A 26,789-nucleotide genomic window follows, 5' to 3' on the forward strand; every position below is an offset into this window, starting at 1 on the left:
CATGCTGAAGTCCTGGTCTCCAGGGAGTCTGCTTCCTAGGACTATTAACACAGGGAGAAGCCAGCCAGATGCAAATTTGTCTGCCCTGAGTTCATTCCTCAGAGCTTTGTGTCACACTCCCTTCCCAATCACTTCAAAGTTCTTTGGGAATGACAGTCACTCCCTGGCCACCCTTTGTCCTCCCTAGCCACCATTTCCAGCTCATTTCCTGGTAGCCCTGATGCCTCTGGAAAGGTGATGAGTATTGGTTAATGAGCCTGACCTTGCCCTAACCTTGCCAGCGCAAGTCTCGGCACAGCGCTGGGGACTCCTCCACGCTTCCCTTCTTTCCCAGAGGGGCTTGTGCAACCTCCGGAGGGCTGGCCCAGCCACTTCCCTCGGGCCGTCCGTGATGCCCGGCCCAGCTGGCGGGGACTTCTCGGAGGAAGGGGGTTCTAACACACCCACCCCGGGGAGTGCTGGCTCCACCATGAACCTTCCGGGCCGTGCTCCCCAGGAGAGACGTGAGTGCGGCCCTGGAGCCGGGGTGAGGGCATGGGGCGAGAGTGGCTGCGGGGATGAGGGCGTGGGTGATCATGGGGGGACGGACAGGGCCACCCGTGGGGACACGGTGAGGACACCCGTGGGGATGTAGGTGAAGATGGCTGTGGGGATGAGGCTGAGGGCACTGGGGTGGACACGGTGAGGACACCCGTGGGGATAGGGGCGAATATACCCATCAGAGGGTGCAGGACAGTGTAGGGAGGACATCTGTGAGGAGAGGGGCAAGAATAACTGTAGGGAGTGGAGGGGGGCTGTGGGAAGGAGGGGAGGACACTCCTGGTAAGTAGTTGATGTCACCAGTCAGAATGGGGACAAGGACACCTGTGGCGAAGCGGCAATGACGATTGTGGGGATTGGGTGAGGTCTCCAGTGGGGATGGGGGTGAAAACACCCGTGGGGAGGGGGTGAAGATATCTGTGGGATATGGGGTGGTGGGGACGGGGACGAGACGGGACGAGGACACGCGGTAGGGGGAGGGAAGGACACCCGTGTGAATGAGGGTGAGGTCAGCAGTGGCGGTGGGGAGGCCGCGTGTGAGGAGTGTGGAGCGGGGCGAGGCCACCAGTGGGGGTGGGCGTGGGGACACCCCTGGGCAGGGGGCCAGGTCACTCGTGGGCTTGGAGCTGCGGGCAGCCTCGGCATGGTGGCGAGCGGCGTCCCCGTCGGAGCGGGCCGGACATGCGGAGCCGATCCGTGCCGTGTCGGTCCGGTCGGGCGCGGGGCGGCGCCGCCCCCGGTGCTGGCGGGCGCGGGGCGGGCCGGGAGCGCGGAAGTGCGGGCCCGCGGGGCCGGCGGCAGCCGAGTGCGGGCCCCGGCCCGGCGCCGCAGCCCCAGCCCCAGCCCGCCATGGGCCCCCGCGCCGGGTGAGCGGCCCCTGGGCCCGGCCCGAGCCGCCCCAGCGCCGCCGTCCCTCGCCGCAGGTGCCGCCGCCGCGTCCCGGGGACAGGAACAGCCGCGGGGCCGGCCGGCGGCCGCCCCGGCCGGGGAGGAGCCGCCGGAGAAGCGATGCAGGAAGGTGAGTGGCCACTTGGCAGTGACCGTGCCAGCCCCCGGGCACTTGTGGAAATAGCCAGAAGCGCCCCATGTCATCCATTCACCCATCCATACTTCTATCCACCCATCCCCTTGTCCATCCACCATCCATCCATCCATCCATCCATCCATCCATCCATCCATCCATCCATCCATTCTTTCCAATCTTCCCCGCTTGCTGGGATGGGTGTCCCCCTTGAAGCCCCCCATGCCTGGCCACTGGGTGACAGTGAGATGCTGGGCTGTGCCTGCAGTGCTGTTCCCAGCTGCAGCTGCTGTTTCTCCACAGCCATTACAATAACGGAGCAGCCGGTCTCTGTCTCTGTCCCGGCGGGATATTCCTTCACGCTGCGGTGCCGAGCCCAGGGACGTTCCCCTCTGCAGTACCAGTGGTTCTGTCAGCACCAGGTAAGGATGGGTGGCCCTGAGTGTGGCACCAGCTGGGTCCCTGGTGGCACACACTGGGGGAGCTGAAGGAGGGGAGGAAACCAGGGGTTTCCACTTTTGTTGTTCTTACAAGGGGCTTCCTGGTGCCTTCTGCTGCCCACTGCCTGTGTTTTCCCTTTAGTCTGACTGCCGCCTGATTCCTGGAGCAACCAACCAAGACTTGCCCATCATTGCAGAGCAGACCCAGCTCTACACCTGCAGAGTCAATGACCTCCACAGAAATGCTGTCTTCTCTGACTGGGTGAAGGTAGAGGTCCATCAGTGTGTTGCCAGAGGTACAAGCCTGTCTTTTACCTCCTTCTTGATGTATTATGGAATCACAGAACGGGTTGGGTTGGAAGGGACCTTCAAGCTCATCTTGTTCCACCTCTTGCCATGGTCAGAGACACCTTTCACTAGACCAGGTTGCTCCAAGCCCTGTCCACATGCACCTGCACCTCATGCTTTCCATGGGTTTCCCAGAGTTATTCTGGGTATTGGGACTGGGAGAACCCATCTGGCTACTTCAAAGTTGACCAAAAACGGGGTGTGGTTTTCCTTAGAATGTTGACTGTACCTTTGTCAGGAAAGGGCGAGGATCAGGTTTGGGAAGCCAGAGGCAGGGCTTTGGTGTGGCATTTACTGTCACAGGCATTGCTCCCAAAGGAGAAAGGTGCAGTAGTGATGGTGCAAGATGGCGTTGTTTGCTGTCCCTGTGGAGGGAGGACCAGTTGTGTCTTGCTGCCTTGCAGGTCTGCCCCCTCGGCTGTGGCAAGGAGAGCCAGTGATTGTGCTGAACCCCCAGGAGCAGCGGGTGGAGGTGGGGCAGCCCCTGCAGCTGCAGTGTGCTGCCATGGGGGTGCCAGCCCCCAGCTACCAGTGGTACCACAATGGGAACCCCCTGGAGCAGCAGAAGAGGAAAAAGCTCTGGGTAAGGCTTTCTGGGGGCAGTACAGGAGCTCTGGGTGCTGAGGTGGGTAATGGGAGTAGCTGATTGCAGGGTTGTGAGAAAGCCCTCCACGTGTCACCCTGCTGCTTTGGCAGCTGGCTGGATGACTCTGTGTGAAAGGGGAATATGTTTTATGCATTTCTTTCAAAGTTGTGGATATTCCTCTAAGAGGTAACCAATCCATAGATGTGTCAAGGGCTCTCAGCACATCTCTTGTGCTCTTTTATGCAGAGATATGAGAACAGCTAATCTCTGTGTGTGGATTGATGGAGCAGTGGGAATGCTCTCTGCCTGCTGGAGACCTAGAAGGAAATGTGGTCCTGGCAGAAAAGAGTCAGGGAGGCAGCAGAGGGGCTGGCTTTATTTTGTATCTCTGGCTGAGTGTAAATCAGTGCTGTGTTATTAATTCAGGAAGGGATATTTCCTCCCAGGGCATCATGTGAAAGGCACAAGGACAAGACATCCAGTCTCTCCTCAGATGGTATTACAGATGGTCTCAGAGGGTATTACATGGTGGCCTTAGATTGCAATTCTGATGGGAAAGTTCAGTCTGGGCACTAACAAGAGGTTGTTTTCAGAGGTGGATGGTGCTGGGCTGGAGCCAGAAAGGCAGCAATGTGCTTAGAGGTGTTCAGGGCTTGAGTAGACAGAGCTGTGGCCACCCTGACTCAGTGGTGGCTTTAGTCCCGCTCTGAGCAGGATCCTGGGCTGGAGAACCAGAGTCCTCACCAGCTGGTACTGCTCTGGTTCTTGTCCCTGTCCTGACTCTTTGTGAGGTAAAGTCTCTGCAAACAGCAGGAAAAATACTTTTTATTCCACAAACACGAGTGCCTTTGGCACATCCTGGCCTGGATCTTCAGACTTTCCCCATAAATAATGTGATTTAACTTTTGGTCTGCCTAGATCACCCACAGCAGGGTCAGTGACTCTGGCACATACCTGTGCTGTGCCTCCAACAGTCACGGGGAGCACTGGAGCAGCGCCGTGGACGTTCACATCGGTGAGCAGAGCCAGCCCTGTCCCTCTGCTGTGTGTCACCTGCTGTGGGATGGGATTACAGGGGACAGAGGAGTTTGGTGCTCTCTGGGGGTGCTGAGCTGGTGAATGAGGACTGTGATAAACAGGGTTCCTTGGCACTGAGGGGGCAAAGGGAGAAGCCCCTAAATGCAGTGATCCACTGTCTGGCACATGGGATGCTGCTGGGCCCTGTTGTGGGTCAGACCTGCTGTGTTAGGGCAGGCTCAGTGCTCTCAGACCTGCCAAGAACATCATGCCAAGGTGCTGCTTTCACAGTTCAGGCCAAATCTCAGCAGGCTCCTGTGGCCATACTCATTTCCAGTCTTGCTGACACAGAGGGATGTGCTGGGATACAGAGCTGGAGAGGATGGTGTTTGTTCGGGAAGGTTCAGGCCCCGTGGGCAGCCAGCTCAGGGCTGGTGCTGTGTGAGTGATGGATCCCAGGGAGAGGATGTGTTCCTAGAGCACCTCTGGCTGCTTTGGCCCTGTGCCTTTCCCTTATGTGAGGCAGGAATAGCTCAGGCTGACTTTGCTGGCTCTTTACTCCACCTAGAGATTTTTCTATGCCATAAGCTTCTTATCCTGCCTTAGATGCCGGCTTTAAAATTTCTCCATAGTGCAAATTGATCTTGTGTAGCCAGAGAGCACTCTGCCTGCCTCCTCACAGCTGGCAAAACACATCCTGGGGGCACAGACAGTGAGAACAGGACACCAGATTGGGTTGGGTTCAATGTGTTACTGCTGGGGAGCTTTCACATGCAACAAGTGCCTCTGTAGGAGGTAGAAAAGAATGAGTGGTTTTGTTCTGCAGCTTTTCAGGCACCTCTCATGCATCAGCAGCAGTGGTTCAGGGGCCAAAGGTCTTCAAGACCCATGAGATTTATGCAATTTATCCTTAATTTCTTCTTTAAGAGCATTTAGGGTTCTCAAATTTTCTCCTGGGCTGGATTTTTAAATTTATTTCTGATTGAAATAGGAAAAGCTGGAGCTGTTAAGGTAATAATGCTTTTAAGAGACTGTAAGTGCTCAGGCAGGAGAGCTTGTGGACCAAAGTGAGTGGCTCTTCTGAACCAGAACTGCTAAAACACCAGGGAAAGGCAGAGCAGGGAGATGAAAAACTCTGGGAATATTGTTGCAGTCAAAAGCAAACAGGGCAACATCCTCCACACTGCACATTTATAGAGAGAAACTCTTGTTTTGGAGCTTGTATTGACCTTGAGTCATTTTGTTTCCTTTGCTTTTGCTGCAGTGAGGTAGCAGGTGAGTCACATCAGGTATGAGCTTCTCCATGTTGACCCTCCTTCCCTGGTCTGCCACCTCTCCAGGCTTTGCTTCCCAGCTGCTCAGGATGTCATAAATCAGGCTGGATTTCAGAAATCCTCCCAGCATCAGAGGTTATCAGGTCTTTAAGGTTAGCAGTCAGGCTGTGAGGAGTTGCCTGAGGGGTGTTGCTTGTGCAGGTCCTCTGTGTGTTTGCTCCAGCTGTGCATGGCCAGGGCTGTGGGAGCAGAATTCAGACCTGGCATTGGGTGCTGGGCCCAGGCTTACTGAACCCAGGCTTATCATTTCCCTTTTTCTTTCCCAGGTCCATGTGGCTCTGGGAAGTTTTTTGGTGAGTACTGTCATCTTTTCTTCCTGAGCAATTATTCCCTTAATTAAAAGCCAGGCTCCAGGGTGGATGGGAGGAATGGGAGTGCTTTTTCTGCAGAGACTGCTTCAAGCCTTTATGACCACATTGCCACAGGCTCTGCACTTTTGGATTACAGCTGTGCAGCATAAAATGAATCCCAACCCCTGCCAAACCCTGATCTTTTTCAGCAAGTAGAGTAAGATTATTCCTAATGAGTAACTGAGTCTTAAGCTCTGTGCCTGCCAAATTATTTTAAAAAGTGTTCAAATGACAACTTATCCCTACTTGAAATACCTCCTCAGAGCAGGGCAAGTCCCTCCCTCCCACCACCACTGAGCAAAATAAATCCCAGTTTTTTACAGTGGGAGGTGGAGATAAAATCAAAGCAGGAGCCTTGGGTTTCTCTCCTTCAGCCCTGTGAGGGAAGGACCCCTCAGCCTGGCTCAGTGAATCCCCCTCCCTGTGGTCATGGTTGGGCAGGTAGAGCAGAACCTCAGCAGAACCTCCTGGGATTTTGGTTGTCAACTGAAAACTTTCCAAGCCTTTCTGTCAGAATGATTGTGGATTTTGTCAAAGTGCTCAGAAAGCTTTCTGAAGAGTGCTCCAGGCTTGCAGCAGCCTTGAGTCTGTCTTTGCTTAGATTGTCCATATCTTCACTCCAAGAGCAGGAGGTGAGATCTTGCTGAGCATTTACAGCTTTTTCTCTTGGTGTCTGTTTCAGCTACAGGCAAAATAGCACTTCTGGTGGGCAACAACCGTTACCAGCATCACCCCAACCTCATGGCCCCTGTGAGGGATGTGTTTGAGCTGAGGCACCTTCTGGAGCATCTGGGCTTCCAGGTTGTGTCCCTGCTGGATCTCAACAAGGCTGAGATGGCGACAGCGGTCGCTCAGTTCCTGCAGCTCCTGGGCAAAGGGGTCTATGGTAAGGCCAAGGCAGCTCAGCCCCCTGCCTGTGCTGAGGAGGAGTTGGGGAATTGTCTGAACAGCTAGTGAATTAAAAGAGAAGAAATTGAATGTTGCTGTCTCAGAGGACACCAGGTTTGGCAGTAGCCCTTGGATTAAGCGTAGTTTAGTTTTGGCAGATGTTTCTCCAACATGTGGCTCACCTCCAATCCCAGCAGTATGGACTCACACTGAGTTTTTGGGGAGCCAGTGCTTCCAATAGTGAATGGGTTCTGATTTTTCCTTGAATAAAAGAATTGAGGACACTGACTGATTGCCCCTCCCTACTCATGTGTGAGGAGGGGAGCTCCTTTTGGGCCCTGACTGCTGCATCTGGTCATGATTTCCTTGTTTCTCTTTCCTGAAGGTCTAATTTGGGCCCCTGACAGCCCTTTTGCAGAAGAGCATTTCCAGCTGCAGGTGGCTTTGAGGCTGGGCTTTGTGCTTAATTGTACTCAGTAAGGAAGCGTTCCTCAACCACAAACCCAACCAGCAGATCATGTGGATCTTAAAGCAGGTGTTCAGATTTGGTGGTGAAAGTTGCATCTTTGGGGTCCCTGAGATTCTTACAGTGGGATAGATACCCTGAAAACACCTTGCAGGTGGTTGTTTTTTGTTTCCAAACCTCAGTGTGAGGGTTACATGCCAGCTGAGTGGCACCCAGACAGTGAGGACCAAAAGGCATTTTATCCATGGCCCTTCCTAAGCACTGCAGAGAAAAAAAAGGCTTGGAAACAGCAAACCTTTCATGTTGTCATGCCTTATTTAAACTTTTAGAGCTTCTCTGCATTCGTGGCCTCTGATCCTTCCTGGCAAAATTGATTTTGTGTGCTGTCAGGAAAAGCATCAACAGTTGGGTTGAGTGTTTGTGAGGCAATGCCTGCTTAGGCTGAAGGATCAAAAGCCAAGTGGATGTGGCACTGCATGATATGGTTTAGGTGGGCATGGTGAGGTTCAGTCCAAGGTTGGACTTGATGATCTTGGAGGTCTTTCCCAGCCCTCCTGATCCCATGATCCAAAGGTTTGTCCAGTTCATTGTATGGAGGTGGTGGATTATCAGGCTGCTTTTCCTCCAGACTTCATCTTAAAAAAGCTTCATAGGATTTTTGAAAGGCCCTGAAACTACATCCTCTAAGTGATCTAATTGTACCACCCTCAGGCAAGTGAGGAATCCCCTGGATGTTATTTCGAGCATCCTGAAAAGTCCCAAATAAAAAAAATTATGTTGGAAATGCAACGTAAGCAGAAAATGGCCTTTATTCAGCCTCATGCTGATGTTCCCTCCATTATAAGCAGTGCTTGGAGCTTCCCCTTTTTAATCTAAACTCAGAAGTTTTTCTGTGACGAGCAGTTCTGACTCATACAATGTGGAAAGAACTCAGAATAAAACATCCCTTTCCTTCTCTGGGCAAACTGTTGACTTTCCTGTTCAGGAGGAGAGATTCAGTCCAGGAGAGGTTGGAGAAGTTGCTCAGGTGATGTGAAACTCACCTTTCTTGATTTGGACACAAGTCTTTGTGGTTTATATAGCATGGGGAGCACTTGTTGGTACATTCAGGTACTCAACAAGACCTCAAAAGTTACAAGATTTAAGGAGTGAATAATTCTTTGTGGGCTTTCCTGTTACATTTCATTTTTTCCAAGCCTCAGTGGTGCTGCCTGGTGACAGATGTCATCACTTCCCTTGCATGTACAGGCAGAAGGACAAAAGCCACCAGTGCTCAGTGGCTCAAGGGGCCCAAGCTGCATCTAATTTTTCTAGAAGGCTTCCTGTTTTATACTCTTTTCTAGTCTCAGGGGAGGGTTTTGTGGCTTTGATTCACAAGTTACAAAAGTTGAAAGCTTCTGCAAATCAGAGCCTGCTGCCTCTGGCTGGTGATCCACCAGAAGAGGAACCCAAATCTCATGGGCACCTGTGAAAATGGTCATTTGAGAAACTTTCCATTGTCCCCTGAGAATAGAAACCAAAGGTGACTCAAGGTCTTTTTGACTCTGAGATCATGTTTTCCATTCTGCACACAGTGAGGTCATGCTTTCAGCCCTTCAGCTCCTGCCCCTGTCACTGCATCCCTGCAGAATCACACCAGAGTGAGCGTCCTGCCAAGTGCAGGGGCAGTGGAAGGAAAACAGAGGAGAGGTTTACTCACTGGAGTGTGGGTTTTGGCAGTGAATCTGAGTGAAGAATTTCTCCTGCTGTTGCCTCTTAGCTGCTTTTTCCCATTTCTGACCTCTCACTCTTCGCTGTCCCCCAGCTGTAGTGACACAACTCCCCGTGTCACCTCTTAGAGCTTTTTTTAGCCCATTTCACTTCCCCAGGTTTCACCAAGCAGCTTCCCCCAGGCAGTGGCATTGGCCCTGGGGAGGGGTGGCCAGCTACTGCCCCTTTTGAGAAACTCCAGCCTGGGGATCCCCTGCCAGCCCTGCACTGAACCCAGGGCTGCAGAGGAGCCCCAGCTTAGGCCATGCCAAGTTCCCAGTGCTGGCTTCCCACCTGGATAGCCCATCTCTTGGGAAGGCAGAAACCATTACTGTTTCATTGTGCCTAAGAGTAAAACCCAAAATTCTTGTTGGGTTTTAGGCTTCCCACCAGCATCTGCATGAGTCTGACTCCTCCCTTAACAGGGCTGGTGCTTGGTTTGAGATTGTTGAAGCACACAATCCTCATATTCTGGGTATGTGAAGAACTCATCTCTGTGTCTAATTTTTCACCAGTTTATAGGTGTGTGAATGCAGGCAGACCTTTGAAATGGAGAATGTTTCCCATCACCTAATCGATTGTTAGTCTCTTCTCCAGAACTAGGAAACTGAGGAGCTTCTAATTTAAATGGTTGTTAATGGCATCTAATTTAAATGACTGTTAATGTATTTTCCATCCTGGTAAAATCCTTTTCTGTTGCCTTGTTCCTTCAGAGAGCTGAGGACTGACCAAAACATGGTACAAGGATGAAATTCAGCCTGGCAGGTGCTGAGCCTGGGTGTTGCAGCACAGAGGGTTTGGAAGTGTGTAAATCAAAGGTCCTCAGGAGACAAGCAGTGCAGGAATCCACAAGCACAGGGGAGCCTCTTGGGGCTCCTTCCAGCACTAATGAAGGGAATAAGTTGGGAAGAAGTTGAAATTGTGGGGTTAACATAGCTCCAGTTCCATACTGGTCTAGGTCTGCTCTGCACCAGTGTCCTTCCAGGACAGGGGGTGGGACATGGCCATGAGGAGCTGGTTACACACCTGCAGGTTGGCATCCTGATTCACCTCTCCTCTCCCTGTTCCCAGCTGTATTCTACTATGCTGGGCATGGCTATGAACATCTGGGGAGGAACTACATGGTCCCCGTGGATGCTCCCCAGCCCTACGCCCCTGAGAACTGCATCAGCGTGCAGAGGATCCTGCAGAAGATGCAGCAGCAGCAGACAGCCCTGAACATCATCCTGCTGGACACCTGCAGGAAGTGGTAGGAGCCTCTTCCCTCTTGCTCACCTGGGTGTTCTGAGGGCTGGGGAGGGCAGCCATCCTCAGCTGTGGGTTTGGACAGCCCCCATGGTGCTGCTGAGCCTCTGTCAGGGGTTGTTGATCCATGCCATAAAATCAACCACGTTGTCAGGTCCTGCAGGGTGTCCTGAGGGTGGGTCAGTCATGTCTTAGGTGCAGAGAGAATCAGACCTTGTCTGAGATCTGCTGGAGACCCTCCCTTGGTTTTTGAGGTGAAGAATCCTGGCAAATACAGGCAGGTTGCCTCAAGCCTGCAGAGGGATGGCTCTGCCTGGCATAAATTGTTGGCTAAAACTCAGCACAGGGTTTTTATTTTGTGTTTCAACCTAACCTGATCTTGCTGATTGTGTGCTTTCCTGGTCCATATTTCCCACGTGCTCAGGCTGGGAGTGTTGAGTTCACCTCTCTTCTCCTGGCTGCATTCTTGTTAACATCTGTGAGAAGACTGCAGCATGACAGGGAAAATATTTTAAGCCTTGCTACTTGATTTTTTGCTGGGCTTAAATCCTTCTGAAGTGGTTGTGTGGTGAAGCTGCTGCTGCTGAGGTCAGGGATCAGCATTTTCCCACTTTCTGTGGAAAACCCATCATCCTCCCTTGGCCTGCAGACTTCTATCCTGCTGCAGGAAATTACTACTTGTCCAATTTCAGCAGAGGTGGGTGGACTGGTGCAGTGGAAGCTGTCATTAGTTCATTTATTTCAGGCTCCTGAGGCAGATTTACAGGTCAGAGAGGACCTGGAGAGCAAAATCTCTCTCTCTTCCTGCTGTGGTTCCTGCATTAAGAATGGGAAAGACAGCAGAGCTTTTGGTACCCTGAGAGAGCTGCCAGCCCCTGAGAGCTGATAAATTTTGGATGCCTTTTAGCTGCAGTGATGGGGCTGCTTGCTTTGAATAGCTTAAAGCTGGCTGTGCTGGGATTTGTCCCACAGCTCTGGGGCAGGAGTTTGATGTCCCTTGATGCTGCCCTGAGCTCCCCAGAGTGGAGCATCCCCTGTCTCCCTTCCTGCTGAGGGCAGGGTGTGGTGCTTCCCTGGCACACCTGGCTGCCCTCCCCAGTGTGCTCAGAGGCAGGGATGGCCTGCAGCAAAGCAGGAGCTCCTGGATCTCATGGATCCTCTGCTGGAGCTGGGCTGGAGCAGCTCTGGGCTGTGCTGTGCCATCTGTGTGATGGGGAGGCACTGTGGGGGCTGCACAGGGACACCAGTGCAAGTGTTAAGAGTCTGTAAAACAGCTTTTGAGGTGCTGTCTGTCTCCCTCTGAGCTGCTGTCTCCTCCCCTGGCATTGCCACTGTTCCTTTGCTCAATGGAGTCCCAGTGGTGCTCAGAGGATGCAGTGTGAGCTCTGCTGTTACATTCAGGCAAATTTGTGCAGCTGGTTTTCTCCCTCCTTCCCTGAAGTTCACACCTCCCCTGTTCCACAGCAAGCACAGCGCTCCATGCAGTGGTGTTATCCCTGATCTTGTGGGGGCAGGAGCTCTGTCTTGAGCTAATTTTTCTCCAGAAGTCACCATTTCAGCTCAGGAAAGCATCTGGGTTTCATAGCTGTGTAGAACAAGGCTCCCAGGGCCTCCTTTCCAGGCACCCTCGTGGTCAGGCTGATGCTGCAGCTCTGTCAGCAGCCCCTGCATGAAGCTGGGGCTGTGCTGAGAGGGAGCTCACCCAGAGCTGCTGCTCACCCCACGTGTTGGCATCAGAAATGCCAGGGTGCTGAGAAACACATCTCCTCCCTCTGCCAAGGGGAGCAGATGCTCAGCCTCAGCAGGGGAGGAATCAGCACAGAGCCTGTGTATACCCTCATACATTGATACACTGATTTGGGGTGGATGTGATTGCCTTTTCCAGGAATTCCCTGATTTATCCTAGGATCTGGAACCAAAGATTTCTGCATTAAACTAAGAGGAATTGAAGAGCAGATAAATCTCAATATTCAGATTTAGAAACATGCTTCCTTTCTCACATTTTCTATTCTGATCATCTTTAGGACAACTTACACAAGCCAGTTGAATTTTGCCATTGAACATCTCCAGGCTGTGCCACCAGCAGTAGGTGACATGCTGGCTGGTGGCAAACCCCTGTCCTTTCTGCTATCCTTAGAGTGCCAGCTCCAGCCCTAGGAAACTGTGCTGGAATTGAATTACACGGACTAACTCTGCCTCTGTGCCTGGTTCTTGTCACTGTGTGACTGGGAGCAGCTCCAAGTCACTGGTGTGAGCTGGAGGCAGCCTGTCCCCATGCTGTCAGTCTGGCTGCAGGCAGATGGGCAAGTTTAACCATTCAGTGCAACCAAGATATCTGTTTTGTTGGAAATCAGATCCTGTCACCGTGGATCTACCTGATTTTGGGAATAATAGGGGCTCTGTGTCTAGGCCGAGGTGCTGGGACCAGTTTTGGGCTTTGAGACTCTTGTGTGTTGTCCTGATCCCATCTCAGGGAGATCTGGGGGTGTATCACCCACAGCCTGCTTTGGTTCCCTAAGGCAAAGGTGTGGGCATGGTCTGGAAGGGCCCTATGGGGTGCAAAGACAACTGAGCTGTAACCATGGTGTTGAGCACCTCTGGCTTCTTGAGGAACTGTTGTGTTTGCAGGGTGCCCTGGTGAAGGCAGGAATGATGCATCTGACTCCATGTTCTCAGAAGGCTAATATTTTATATTATTAGATATTATTTATATTATATTATTTATTTTTATAATAAATAATATAAATTTTAAAGATATATTCTAAATATATATTTATATATAAATATATTTTTATATATAAATATATATTTTTATATAAATATATATTTAGCTATAAATATTTTATATATTTATATTTATTTTCATGTATTTATATTGATATATTTAACATATTATATTATTATATAGTATTTATATTATATTAAAGAATACTATACTATACTAAAGAATACAGAAAAGATACTTACAGAATGCTAAAAAGATAAAATGAAAACTCTGAATGAAAATGAAAAAGATAAAATGAAACTGACTCTTTCCAGTGCCCTGACACAGCTTGGCCCCAATTGGTCAAAGAGTGAAAACAACTCACAGCAGAATCCAGTGGTACAGTCTCCAAACACATTCCACATGAGTAAAACACAGGAGAAGCAAATGAGATAAGAATTGTTTTCCTTTTCTCTGAGGCTTCTCAGCTTCCCAGGAGACAAATCCTGGGTGAAGGGATTTTTTCAGAGAATATGAATGCCACGTGGCACAGCTGTGCATGGGGTGAACCTGTGTGTTCTCTGCACTAGAGTTGTTAGAACTCAGCCTCTGTAGGAGGTGCCAGTGTGCACCCACAGCTCCAGGCTGAGGGCAGGGAGCAGCTCACCAGTGCAGGTGAGTCACAGCTGGACAGACCACACCTCTCCCTGTGGCTGGGTTCTTGGTGGGATTCCCAGCTTTAGTCCCTCTGGTTGTATCTAAGGTGAGAGTTGGTCCTGCTGCCACCCCTAAGAGATGGACATGAGGAATGTGTGGCATTTGTCCCCTCCAGCTGACAGATGTCCTCAGCACTGACCTGTGCCTTTGCCTCCTCTCCAGGTACAACTCAGGACGTGCCCTGTCCCAGGTGCAGCCCCTGGAGCCCTGGGGGAACACTGTCTATGGCTATTCCACGTGAGTGACCTCAGCATTCCCACAGCCTCACACAGGAGCAGAGCCTGGCACAGCCCTGTCTCCCCTCAGCCTTTCCTGCACAGACACTGGAGAGGATTCCATGTTCCCTCTGGCTCTCAGAGCCTGGCACAGCCCTGTCTCCTCTCAGCCTTTCCTGCACAGAGGCTGGAGAGGATTTCATGTTCCCTCTGGCTCTCAGAGCCTGGCACAGCCCTGTCTCCTCTCAGCCTTTCCTGCACAGACACTGGAGAGGATTCCATGTTCCCTCTGGCTCTCAGAGCCTGGCACAGCCCTGTCTCCTCTCAGCCTTTCCTGCACAGAGGCTGGAGAGGATTTCATGTTCCCTCTGGCTCTCAGAGCCTGGCACAGCCCTGTCTCCTCTCAGCCTTTCCTGCACAGACACTGGAGAGGATTTCATGTTCCCTCTGGCTCTCACCCTGCATCTGCTGGGTGTGCTGTCCAGGCACTTCTGTCCTTCCTTCCAGAGTTGTGTGTGAAGGTGACATCAGCTCCTGATCCTCAGCCTGGTTCTCCAGGTGGATGTCCCATGAGCAGCTCACCCAAAGCCTCCTGAGATGCTGGGTGTTATTTACTGCTCCAGTGCCAGTTCCACTGGCTTTTCACCTTTGTCACCCACCTGGGCTGGCAAAGGAGACTGTGCTGTCCTATCCCATTCCCTTCCACTGCTTTTCCCTGTCCTGTGGCCTGCCCATCCTCTCTGGGGCACAACCAAAGCACTTTGTGTTATTCCTTGAGAAGTTCTCTCTGAGCCAGCCAATAGAGCCTGGATGGATTTGGCCACTCCAGACTGACCTTGGACTTCATGCCCAATGCAGAACTGCAAGGACTCTGAAGAAACACCCTTACTCTTGCAGGAGTGAAGATGCAGAAGCCTATGAACTGCATGATGGGGAGTTCAGCTCTGGGATCTTCATGAAATACCTGAAGAAACACATTCTGCAAGAAAAGAAGGTTACACACATGCTGGAGGATGTGTTAGAAGGTATGAGAAGCTAGAAATTATGGGAATTTACAAAATTAGAGGGTTTTGGGAAAGCTGCAAAAGGCAGGCTTCAGAAACAGTAGAACTGTGATTAGAGCTAAGCAGCAGCCATGAGATTGGTCAGCAGAAAAATTATTTAAAAAGTAGAAAAGCAAAGACAAATAGAACAATGGTCTGTGTATTAACGCTTGTCTAGAATAACTCTCTAAGCTACAGAAAAGTTTATCTAGCAAGATATTAGGAAGTTTGAAACTTAATAATGGAGCTCTGTGCATTTGTGTTTAAGGCTTACAAGCAGGTATTGTATTCGAAATAAGCAAGCATTGTTTAACCAAAGGTACCTGTGCTTATAGTGGTTAAATAGAACTACTGTCAGTATCCTTTTGCTTTGTGTGATTTGTCAAAAAACTTATAAAGTAAGTTGTAATATTAAGTTCTTTGTCTCCTGCCTGAGATGTGAGCTGGTGGCATCTTCCCATTGTCATAACCATGTAATAAGAGTCATGCTGGAAAATAAAACAGCTCAAGGCACATTCCACAGCAGCCCCATCCTGTTTGTCATTTGTACAGAGCCCCCAGCCAGTGATAAAACCACTTGCTTCAGTGGCAGGGGTGAGAAGAGACAGCAGTGGCTCCACATTGCCCCATCCCATCCCATCCCATCCCATCCCATCCCATCCCATCCCATCCCACCCACTGTTCTTCCCTAAACTCCAAATCACCGGCTGTGCCCTGTGGGAGCTCTCAGTGGCCTCCGAGCAGCATGGAGACATTGATGTAGGGCCTGAAAGGCAGGGAGATCAGTAAGGAGCCTGGAGTGATCCTTGTGCTCCCTCCCCACTCTTCCCCAGACATTGGCCGTGATCCCCTGGTCACTGGGAAGCAGGTGATGGAGATCAAGCACACCCTGAAGGAAGCCCGGTCCCTGACAGACCCCATCTGTGCCTCGGGAGCAGGCGCTGAGCGCTGGGGACACGGCCAAGGTGAGCCATGCAGGGGTGGGCAGGAGGAGCTGGGGGTGCCTGTGGCCCTCAGGGGCTCTGCTGGGCAGGGAGGGGTTGAGAGAAGCCCCAGAGGAGCTGATGGTGCTGGGATTTCCCTTGCAGAGCTGCCGAGCAGAACGGTGACGTTCCCGTGCGGGGCGCGGGCGCAGCTCCGCTTCCTGCGGCTCTTCTCCAACCTGATGTTCGTGTGTGCCAAGCCACTGCCACCCCTGGCACACATCACTGAGCCCCAGCTCCTGCTCCACCAGCTCGTGAGTGCTCTGCCTGGCCCCTGCTGGGCTGCTTTCCCTGGGTCACAGGTGGGGAGGGTGCTTGGGCTGAGTCCTGAGGAGTGGGGATGGCTGGTCTGAGTGAAAAAGGGATTCCTCTTTGAGGCTCCTTCCACATCTCCATGGATTTCCTGCCTTGCTTCTCATAAATCACAAAAAAGATTTGGCAGCAGTTGGATGCCTTTAACCAGTTATCCCTCAGATTGATTTCTGGCCTGCCTGATTAAATTATTGCATTTAATCTGATTGAGGCCAAGAGCTATTCTGTTTTCTGTGTTAGAAAGTAGGTCTGGCTTTTTGACTTCTTTAGCCTGCTGTGCTAATATATCTTAATGCAACAATATATTCCTTCCCAGCTGAGCTGTACCAGCTTCCTTGAACCCCTTTTCAAACCTTTCCTCCCAGACCTGTTGTATTTGCTGGGAAATGTCCCTACAAAGTCAGGAATGATGCATCTGACTCCATGTTGTCAGAAGGCTAATTTATTACTTTATAATACTATATTATATTAAAGAATACTATTCTAAACTATTTTAAAGATTACAGAAAGGATACAGACAGAATGCTGAAAAGATAATAATGAAAACTTGTGACTCTTTCCAGAGTCCTGTCACAGTTTGGCCTCAATTGGCCAATGAGTGAAAACAGCTCACAGCAGAATGCAATGAAACAATCACCTGTGGGTAAATAATCTCCAAACACATTCCACATCAGCAAAACACAGGAGAAGCCAATGAGACAAGAATTGTTTTCCTTTTCTCTGAGGCTTCTCAGTTTCCCAGGAGAAAAATCCTGGGTGAAGGAATTTTTTCAGAGAATGTCAATGCCACACAGACCCTGTGCCCAGCGTGGGCTTTACTGATGGTCTCCATGACACTTGTACAGATTTAATTTGCTGCTCCTTCCTGTAACTATCATCTCCCTTGTTTTCTGTAGTCCTCCTCCTGAGGTGTAGCTCATTTGTGGCGGATTTTTGGCCCTCGTTTCTCGTGGAGGGACACTGCTCCTCAGCACATTGGGGTCACTGATTCAGTGTGGTGTATCCAGGAGGTTTGGAGGCTGATCCTGCTCATTCCTCAGCTGCAGCATCATTTCCCCTTGTGAGCATCATGCATGAAAGTTGTGTCTGTGTATGTGAGCATGGGTTTGTGTGCTTTGCCCCACATCAGTGACTGGGGGAAATGGAGACCCAGCTGCTTGCGCTGGAGCTGTCTCAGGAGGGATCAGGGGACAAAAAGGGACCCCAGTAGAGCCAGATTCCTCTTCCTGTGCTGGTGCATGGTGGAGCTGGCTCCCACTGAGCTCCAGGGCTGTCTGCAGAGGCAGCAGCATGTCCTTCCATGAGTGTCACCTGCCCCTCTCAGACATCACAGCAGCCACCACCCCCCTCTGGGATCCCTGAGATGCCCATGGGGACACTGGGCTCCCTCTGGTAAGGAAAAGCTGAGAGAGCTGGGGCTGTTCATCCTCTGGAAGGACAGGCTCAGGAGGAACTCCTCCAGGTTTACAAACACCTGCAGGGAGGGGGCAAAGAGGAAGGAGCCAGGTTCTTCCCAGTAGTGCCCAGTGGCAGGAGCAGAGGCCATGGGCACACACTGATGCACAGGAAATTCCACTTAAAACTAAAGAAAACTTTCCTTCTTGGAGGGTGATTGAGTAAGTTTGGGCTTTTTGGAAAATCAGGGCTGTGGGATTGGTTGTTATTTTCACTGATGTGCTTATTAAATACACAGATCCCATAACACCAAGGTGCTACAAAGTAGATTTTTGAAGGATTTGGATAACTGAAGGTACAATTTGAGGCCAAGGCTGTTATTCAGCAGATACAAGTTCCTGCATGTGAGCAAGAATAAAAAGTAGCATCAGCATGGGGTGGGCAGTGAGTGGAGAACCAGTCCTGGTCAGAGCCCAAAACAGCTGATGCCCCAAAATTAGGGCACAAAACCATGGCAAGGTTGCAGACTAGAGCTCTGAGATTTGTGTGAGATCTTGTCTGGCTCTCCTGGCTGTTGCTGCAACACTGGGTCCAGTTTTGGGTCCGTGCTTCATGGAAAAAAAACTGTGCCAACTAAAACACAGACAAAGCAATGAAAGGAAGGAGCAAGCCAATTGTAGTTTAGGCAAGAAAAGCAAAAATGTTGATTTCACCGGGCCTTGAAATCTACAAAAAGTTGCTCCCAACACGGAAGTAAGTCATGGTTTGTATTGCAGGGAGGAAGTTCTACAGTGGAGATGACATTCTCCCTAATCTCTGATGGCAGTGGGAGCCATTCCCCTCTTGTCCCTCCATCCCTTGTCCCCTGTGATGGTGTTCACAGGGGTTCTTGGAATGAGGGAAGAGATGAGGACCTGACTCCATGTTTCAGAAGGCTGATTTATTATTTTATGATATATATGTTACATTAAAACTATACTAAAAGAACAGAAGAAAGGATTTCATCAGAAGGCTGGCTAAGAATAGAAAAAGAAAGAATGATAACAAAGGTTTGTGGCTTGGACAGAGAGTCCAAGCCAGCTGGCTGTGATTGGCCATTAATTAGAAACAACCACATGAGACCAATCACAGCTGCACCTGTTGCATTCCACAGCAGCAGATAATCATTGATTACATTTTGTTCCTGAGGCCTGTCAGCTTCTCAGGAGAAAAAAATCCTACGGAAAGGATTTTCCATAAAAGATGTCTGTGACAGTCCCAAGTCCCTCTCCAGCTCTCCTGGAGCTCTCTGAGCTCTCCCTGGAGCCTTCTCTTGTCCAGGTGAGCACCCCCAGTTCTCCCAGCCTGGCTCCAGAGCTTCCTGCCTCCTTGGTGTCCATTCACTGGCCTGATCTTCCCCAAGCTCCCTCCAGTTTTTTGTCTTTCCTGTAATGAGCAGCCAAGTGCAGTGATGGATTTGGCTTTCTCTTGCACAGAGATAAATGGTGTTTCCTCAGCCTCCAGTGACCTCCTGTTCCACCAGCCTTGCATGCAGGGCTGATCCTGATGCTTGCAGATCCCAGCCAGCATTTGGAATCCAATGCTTTTCCTCATACTCTCCTGGCCAGAACCAAATCTCTTTGGCTGCTTGCAGGCAGCAGCTCAGGGAGGGCCAGGAAGAGCTCCCAGGGCTTCTCCAACTTCTCCCTCCCCAAATATCCCAACAGCCTCCTTCACCAGCCTGCCCAGGGCAGCTTCTCCTGCTGAGGATCACACTGGGATGGTGCCAGAGCTGGCTGGCAGAGGGAACCTTCTGGAAGGAGCTGTGGGCTGTGGCCTGTCACCCATCCTGGAGGGCTCAGATCCAAGGCAAGAGGGACTTGGTCACAGCTCCAGGAGCACTTGGACAATGCTCTCAGGCACAGGGTGGAATTGTTGGGGTGTCTGTGCAGGGCCAGGAGTGGAACTCAATGACCTTTGTGGGCTCCTTCCAACTCAGGACATTCTATTGTTGTCATCGTATTGCAAGAATTCTATTGTCGTTACATTGCAAAGGTTCCATATTGCTAGAGTTTTGTACCTCCTTGATGTTTCTTGTAGGCAGCTCCTCTGATTTTTCCTTGTCCTCACAGCAGCCAACTGACTCCAGTTCCCACCAATCCACTCTTTATAACACTCTTCTTATTGGCTAAATGCAGCCTGTTAACATCAGGCCTGCTCCTAATCTTTAATAATTAACCCAGCTGCAACTCTTTAGGGGGTAAGATTACTTTCTATACTACCTTTATTTACTTATGTTCTATCCCCCTGCATTCCATGACCTGTGATTTCATAGGACCTTTATTCCCTTGTCTCTTCCTGGGCTGTTATTGTGGCTCAATTGGTACTGAGAAGGATCTCAGTGCTGTTTTGGTTAAATTTGAGCAACTCAGCAGGATTTGGCAGTTCTGTAGATGGTGAGGGCTAAATCAGCCCTCAGCACAACTCAGTGCCTTTGGAAAACTTGCTCCCTCCATGGCACACTGCTGGCACTGTGGTGGTTGTGACACCAGCTGGTGCTGCTTCTGCTCTGCTGGAAATCCCACTGTAGCCCATTTTTCACAGTGAGATGTGCTCAGGTGTAGGCACAGAGTTTGTGGTAATTGGGGATGGGCACAGCTGTGAAAAACAGATGACTGCAATGAGCCAGGGAGTGCCCAGGGGCACTGAGCAACCACCAAAGGCAGCAGAGGGCACACAGGGGCAATGCAACAACATCAGGGGATAAAAAATTGGGCTAAAGAAGAGAAGCAGCTGTTTGCAGCCTTCTGAAGTGTTGCTCTGTCTGGGTTGATGCTTTCTGATATTGTTTGATGGTACTCTGTGTATTGTGGCCATCTCAATTGCAACATATGCTGAGACACTCATGGTCCTCTCATTACATACAGGGCAAGTGTGTGAAACCTCTGCATTCCTTTTGCTTTCTGTAGCACTTCCATTAGGACACCCAGCATTTCCACCAGGCAATGTATTGTTAATCAAAGCCCTGAGCACATGTTTGATGGGCAGTTGTGCCTCAGTTCTTCATGCTGATGCTGAAATTTCCTTGTCTTTCCTCTTGTTTTCCTGACCCAGGAGACAGATGCTGTGGCCATCCAGAGGGAGAGCTGTCTGGACCACGTGGAGACTCTGCTGGCCTCTGTGTACAAGAGGGAGGAGCTGGACTGCATCTTCCAGCTGTGTGCACTGCAGAAAATTCAGGTAGAGAGTAGGCAGGTGCACATTTCCCCAGCTCTGCACTCTCATGGAGCTGGTGTCCTTATCTGCATGGCTGGAGCTGGATCTGCCTCTCTGATTATATGTCTATGTCACATCCAGATCAAAGAGGAGCTTATTGGTCTTCAAGGCACAAAAGCTGCCCCCTTTTAAAGAATCACAGATTGGTTTGGATTGGGGGGAACCTGAAAATTCATCTTGTTCCACCCCCAGCCATGGCAGGGACACCTTCCACTATCCCAGGGTGCTCCAAGCCCCATCCAGCCTGGCCTGGAACACTTCCAGGGATGGGGTAGCCACAGCTGCTCTGGGCACCCTGTGCCAGGGCCTCACCATCCTCACAGGGTAGAATTTCTTCCCAATATCCCATCCATCCCTGCCCTCTGGCTGTGAGAAGCCATTCTTCCTTGTCTTGTCCCTCCATCCCTTGTCCCTAGTCTCTCTCCAGCTCTCTGGAGCTCCTTTAGGCATTGGAAAGGGCTCTGAAGTTATCTTGGATCCTTCTCTTCTCCAGGCTGGACACACCCAGCCCTCCCAGCATGTTTCCATAGGAGAGTACTGTCCTTTCACCTCACCTCTTCCACCTCAGCAAAATTTACAATCAGGCTGCAGAACCTGACTGTGGATGCTCTTTGCTTTTGTGTTGTCTCCTCTGCCTGACTTTGCTATCAGAGCTGACCCACAGCAGCCTCTGCTGAGGGCAGAGAGGCATCACCAGCCATGGATTGTTCTGTTTTTCTCTGCTCCCTGCCCCATCACCCACGGGGAGGTCAGAGCTGCCCAGTTATTTCAGGTGGAGGAATGTCTCAACTAGGCTGTGTGCTTGCCTGAGAGATGAATTCAGGTGGAGGAATTATTTCAGTTATTTCAGGTGAAGGAATGTCTCACTGTGCTTGCCTGAGAGATGAATTCAGGTGGAGGAATTATTTCAGCTATTTCAGGTGCAGGAATGTCTCACTGTGCTTCCCTGAGAGATGAGTTCATGGGCTGGCCAGGATCTCCAGTCATCAGAGTGACTCTGCCAAGCCTGATCCAAGCTGTGCCTCTTTGGCACACTTCAAAACACCCTCAAACTATTTAAAGAGCATGAGAGAAGCAGAATTGCTTGTCCCCTGGCTTGTTTCTCCTCAAACAGCAGTTTGCACCTTGTTTATTCTTGGATTTTTCTTCCCTAACACACAGCCAGTGGATCTCACACCCAGTGCTGCTCTCAAGCTGCTGCCTGGATCTGCCTGCAGCAAGTTCTGCTTGCTCTGTACGTGATGTGCTTCAGCATATGGCAATGCTTTCACTTCTTCATTGTTCCTGGAGCTCTTTTCTGAACCTTTCCCTGATTTTCTGCATTGATTCTAAGTGCAGACAAGAGACCTAGACCAGGTATTGCCTGCCAGAATTTTCTTGTTCCATTGTACCTCTCCCTGCTCTTTACAGGTGTTTCTGGGGATCTGTTTTCAGGGGTTTGACTGCCACAAATGTGGTTATTCTCTTATTTCTCCACATCTTATAAAATTCTAAAATAGTGCTAGGCTGTGAGTAGATCCCTATGGAGCACTGCTGGTTAAAGCTGCTGGCTTTTACAGAGTGAGGGGTGTTTTAGTTCATAGAATCCCAGAATGGTTTGGGCTGGAAGGGACCTTAAAGCTCATCAAGCAGGGATGCCTTGCACTAGATAAGGGTGCTCCAAGTGCTTTCCACTAGGTCAAGGTGCATCCACCTGGCTTTGAGCACTGTGAGTGGTTCATGCTTTCCTCTCCCACGTGCATTGCTCTTGGCCATGGTGCACAAAGACCTGGGTAAACACAGGCCTGTCAGTCCCACCTTGTGCCTGGCAGGATCATGACGAAGATCCTGCTGGAAATGATGCTGAGATATCCTATTATCTCCTGGAAATGATGCTAAGATACATGGAAAATAAGGAAGTGACTGGGTGACAGCCAGCATGGCTTCACTCAGGGCTGACTGTGCCTGATGTATCTGTGATGGGGTTACAGTAGTGCTGGATGATGGAACTGGTGTCTGCCTGCACTTGTGCAGAGCATTTGGCACTGTCCACATGGCATCTTTCTCTATAAACTCTTTTCTGCTCCTGCTCCCCTGTGCCCCAGGGTGATGCTGGCAGTGGCAGTCCCTGATGGAGCTGATGGGATCCCACATGGCCTGACTTCAGGAGAAATCCAGGCTCCATGGCTGAGGCCTGCAGGCACAGTGAGCTGTATGAGTGTGTTCAGCCCATTTTCTCTGGCAGCAGTGTTGCTCAGTGAGCTGTAGGAGTGTGTTCAGCCCATTTTCTCTGGCAGCAGTGTTGCTCCATTGTGCCACAGCATGGGGCTGTGAGCCTGCACAGCAGCAGCCAAGGCTCCTTGCTGGCAGCAGCACTAGGAGAGCTCTGCTTCCAATCTGATTCCCCCATTCACTTCGTGTTCTTTGTTCTCCCTTTTCAGACAGATGTGGTCCTGCAGCTGGATTTGCATTACACCCAGCCAAGCACAAACCAGAGGACTTGTGAAAGCCTGCAGACCACGCTGCAGAAATCCCTGCTGAGGCAGTTTGTGTGCCAGAGGAAGGACTCCCAGCCAGCCCCTGCCCGTGTGTGCCCACAGGGTGCCCCGGGGGTGGGCACTGAGCCCAAGGGCTCCCTGGGCACGGGCTCTGGGCACAGCTTGCCCAGCAGCAGCCCCTCCACCTTCAGCAGTGAGCCCGAGGAGAACGATGAGAGCGAGCTGGCTCTGCCTGGCCCGGGGCAGGGCAGGCCCTGAGCCCAGCCTGGGAGCTGCTGCTCTGTCATTGAGGCCTCAGCCTGAGTGCTCAGTCTGGCAGAACCCATCAGTGCTTCCCAGCCCTGGCACAGCCCTGTGTGAGCGAGACCAAGGCTGCTTTTTTGGAAAGGTTTCTCCTGTGTGTGCTCTGCGGTGTGCAGGGCCTCAGCTCCCAGTGGGAATGTTCCCTGTCCTGTGGGAGCACTGGGATCAGCAAGGAGTCATTGTGGTGTCTGGCAGGGGACACAGCCACCCACCAGTCATAACAGAGCCAGGCAAAAAAGGGTTTTGCTGCAGGGCAAGGGCACAGGCTAGTGTTTTCTGCCTGGAAACAAAGGTTGCTGCATTGGGAAGCCCACAAACACTACAGACCCCTCTGGCTCAAATCCCAGCCACCACTGCTGCATGTCCCCAACCCGTGCAAGGGACACAGGGCTGCACTGAGGGAACCAGGGGAAACAGTGCAGGCTCTCCACAGGGTCCCAGTGTGGTTTCCTTGTCAAGGCAGGTGTTAAGTTATGCATTTGTGTATTTATAACAGGGGGGAGGCAGTAGCTTGCCAGGAGAAGGAAGGTCAGATATTCTATGCAGTGTGTTTACACTGGAGCAGGAGCAGTGCCCAGGCAGGTGCACTGACACTGCCCCTTCCAGCAGGGCATTAAAGGGTGTTCAGCCCTCTGCAGCTACAAGTTCAGGTAGAATGTCCTACAGGAGAGGTGGAATGTACCAGGATTGAGAAAGGATAACCTCCAAAAAGTTATTATTAATGCAAGTTATTCTGTGTGTGTGCCTGTCTGTGCTGTGGGCAGCCTCAGGCACTATGTAGGGAAGCAGCTGTGCAGGGAGAGCCACAGGGGAGCCCAAAGCACAGCCTGGGTGTCACACCCCTCTCTGATTGCTTCCTAATGGATGTTTGATAAACAGTATTGCTGTGGGGTCTCCATCCTTGGAGGAAAGTTCACTTTGGGCTGCAGAAGGTGGCAGTGACCTGATCCAGGCTGGCTGAGGGCTGGACCAGAGACAACTGGAGATCCCTTCTGGCTGCTGTGGAACAAAGAGGTTGGAGGGCAGAACTTGTTGAGAGGTCAAGGGCAGCAGGGTGGGGAGAATGCCTGAGCTCTGTCTTGCTTTAAAAGAGAGTTGGAGGCAGAATTTTCTCAGTTTTGCTCTCCTTCAGCAGTGAAGATACATCCCTGTCTGTGGTGCCAGTTGCAGCATAGAAAAATCTGAAATGTTGCTTCCAGATAAACCATTCTCCAAGTGCTGGAAACCTGTCCAAAGAGAACAGAGGAGGCTTTTATCCTTCTCACAGTGAGTAGAGCCAAGGGAAAGAAGTGGGGCCCCAGCTGGCTGCAGACTAGAAAGTCTCCTAGGAAAAAAACATCTAAAGCTCAAAAAAAAAAAAAGAAAATTCGGAGGATGTAGTTTAACTAAGATGGGTTGATAGAGAAGCTGAAGCAGAAAAAAATAAACTAATTTCAGGATGAACCAAAGATCAACTCCACAGCAGCAGCCATGGGGACAGGTCAGTGGGAATGGCTGAGCAGGCATTTGGGAGGAGGTTCCTCTGAGGATCATTCACAGCCCCCTGTGCTGTTGGGGCACTGAGGCATGGCTTGATCCTGGCTCACATTATCATGCCAAGTGTCATCTAATATGAATTTTTATCTCATTCAAAGCAAGATTGATTATTTTTTCTGAATAAAACACTATTGGTGTTTTTAATGTACAAAGCTTCACGTGGCTGTGAGTTAACTGTGTTTATTTTCCCTCTAATTGCCAGGATGTAACTTAATATTGATCTGCTGGGGTTTCATGCTTCCAGCCTGAGCTTCTAGGCTCTTCTGGGTGAGCATTGTTTCTTTTTTTAGGTAACTAAAAATACTGGAGTTTGGATTTAGAAGGCAGATCAAGTGACTAGATAGGATGAAGTGATGTCAGGTGAAGGGTGTAGATTCAAAAAAAAAAGTCCTCACTCACTGTGATTTGTCCATCTGCTTTGTAAGTTTGGCTCTTGGGTGGCTTAGGTGGTCTCCTGTCTTAGTGCCAAGCACAGCACTTGTCCTTGTCATCGTTTCTGCTCTTCCAAGGAGACCCTGCAGCCAAGCCCAGGAGAATCACCACATTCCTATTGAGATGATGGTTTGCCATGTCTGGGATTGCTGAATTCCAAAGGTGGACTTTGTGTCCTGTGCCTCGGCTGGAGTCATTATAGGAGGGGATGGAACTATGGATCCTTCATCCCCACCTTTTCATGTGAAATCCAAACTCCCTCATGGTGCTTAAACTGTTTAGTGCCAGTAAATTTTCCTGGAGATCTGTGTTTCCATCTCCCAGCGTCCAGGACAGACAAGGCATCCCAGCATTACCACATGTCTCTGATCTGCACCTTGGGCTCCACAGCCAGCTGGGAGGGTGGGAAGGGAGCAGGGCTCAGGCAGCAGCAAACAAAGCAGGATCAAGACATCAGCTCCAGCTTACATTCCCTTTCTGCCTCATCTTCCACAGCCATTGCCCTCCATTATTGTATTTGTGGGGTTTCCTGACAAAGGAAGGAATGATGAATCTGACTCCATGTTCTCAGAAGGCTAATTTATTATTTTATGATACTGTATTATATTAGAGAATATACTATATTCTTTATAGTATAATATATACTATATTCTTTATTAGCTATACTAAACTATACTAAAGAATACAGAAAGGCTAAAAAGATAATAATGAAAACTTGTGGCTCTTCCAGAGCCCTGACACAGCTTGGCCCTGATTGGCCAATGAGTCAAAATAATTCATATGAAACCAATCAAACAATCTCCAAACACATTCCACAAGAGCACAACACAGGAGAAGCAAATCAGATAATTATTGTTTTCCTTTTTCTCTGAGGCTTCTCAGTTTCCCAGGAGAAGAATCCTGGATGAAGGGATTTTTCCAGAAAATGTGAATGCCACACTCCTCTGTTTCTGGGCCAGTCTGTGCCCAGAGGCTGCAAACAGCACTTAGAACATTTTTGTAGGTAATACAGGTGCTTTCCTTCACCCAAGTCTTTAAAAAGCACCAAGTGGGCTGAAGCTTTAAAACAATATATGGTGAAAATAGCAGCACCTAAATATTCAATAATTTTATTTTTAGATAGATGTCCTTCTTTTGCTGTCTGGTAGGGCAGATGTATTGAAGGGAAGGACCTTGGATAACAGTCTGGTATGTTCTACAGAATTCATTTGGGGTGCAGTTCTCCACTCATTTGCTGAGGTTTGGCAGTTCCTGACAAAACGAGGCAAGTGTACTCAAAAGGATTGAGAAAACAAGGTAGTGAAAATCAGAGAAATCAGGGAATTTTGGACATTTCAGTCTGTTCCTGGCAAATCCTGGGCCCAAGTGCAGTGAAGAGCTGTGTTACACGTGCATGGCAGATCCACCCCAGCCTGGCAGCAGATTCCTGAAGG

At 50.3% G+C, this 26,789-nt stretch overlaps 1 protein-coding gene across 1 annotated transcript; it reads left to right on the top strand.

Annotated features, from left to right (window-relative positions):
- The first annotated feature begins 1,385 nt into the window (after nt 1-1,385).
- On the top strand, nt 1,386-25,264 carry LOC131561971 (mucosa-associated lymphoid tissue lymphoma translocation protein 1 homolog). Its single transcript, XM_058811503.1, has 14 exons — nt 1,386-1,558; nt 1,865-1,983; nt 2,144-2,297; nt 2,754-2,932; nt 3,854-3,950; nt 5,553-5,579; nt 6,319-6,522; nt 9,811-9,988; nt 13,568-13,642; nt 14,518-14,645; nt 15,497-15,628; nt 15,752-15,900; nt 20,447-20,572; nt 23,029-25,264. Exons 1-14 carry the CDS (start codon nt 1,549-1,551, stop codon nt 23,341-23,343), a joined length of 1,893 nt encoding a protein of 630 aa, XP_058667486.1. The 5' UTR covers nt 1,386-1,548; the 3' UTR covers nt 23,344-25,264.
- The last annotated feature ends 1,525 nt before the right edge of the window (nt 25,265-26,789 follow it).

Source organism: Ammospiza caudacuta, chromosome 10 (genome assembly GCF_027887145.1).
Source record: "Ammospiza caudacuta isolate bAmmCau1 chromosome 10, bAmmCau1.pri, whole genome shotgun sequence".
Classification (NCBI taxonomy): domain Eukaryota; kingdom Metazoa; phylum Chordata; class Aves; order Passeriformes; family Passerellidae; genus Ammospiza; species Ammospiza caudacuta.

Bases quoted from the DNA above. Each gene is read 5' to 3' on its own strand.
- LOC131561971 (XM_058811503.1), top strand. The intron at 2,933-3,853 runs GTAAGGCTTTCT...TGGTCTGCCTAG, and splicing joins AGAAGAGGAAAAAGCTCTGG to ATCACCCACAGCAGGGTCAG. The intron at 15,629-15,751 runs GTGAGCCATGCA...TTTCCCTTGCAG, and splicing joins GCGCTGGGGACACGGCCAAG to AGCTGCCGAGCAGAACGGTG.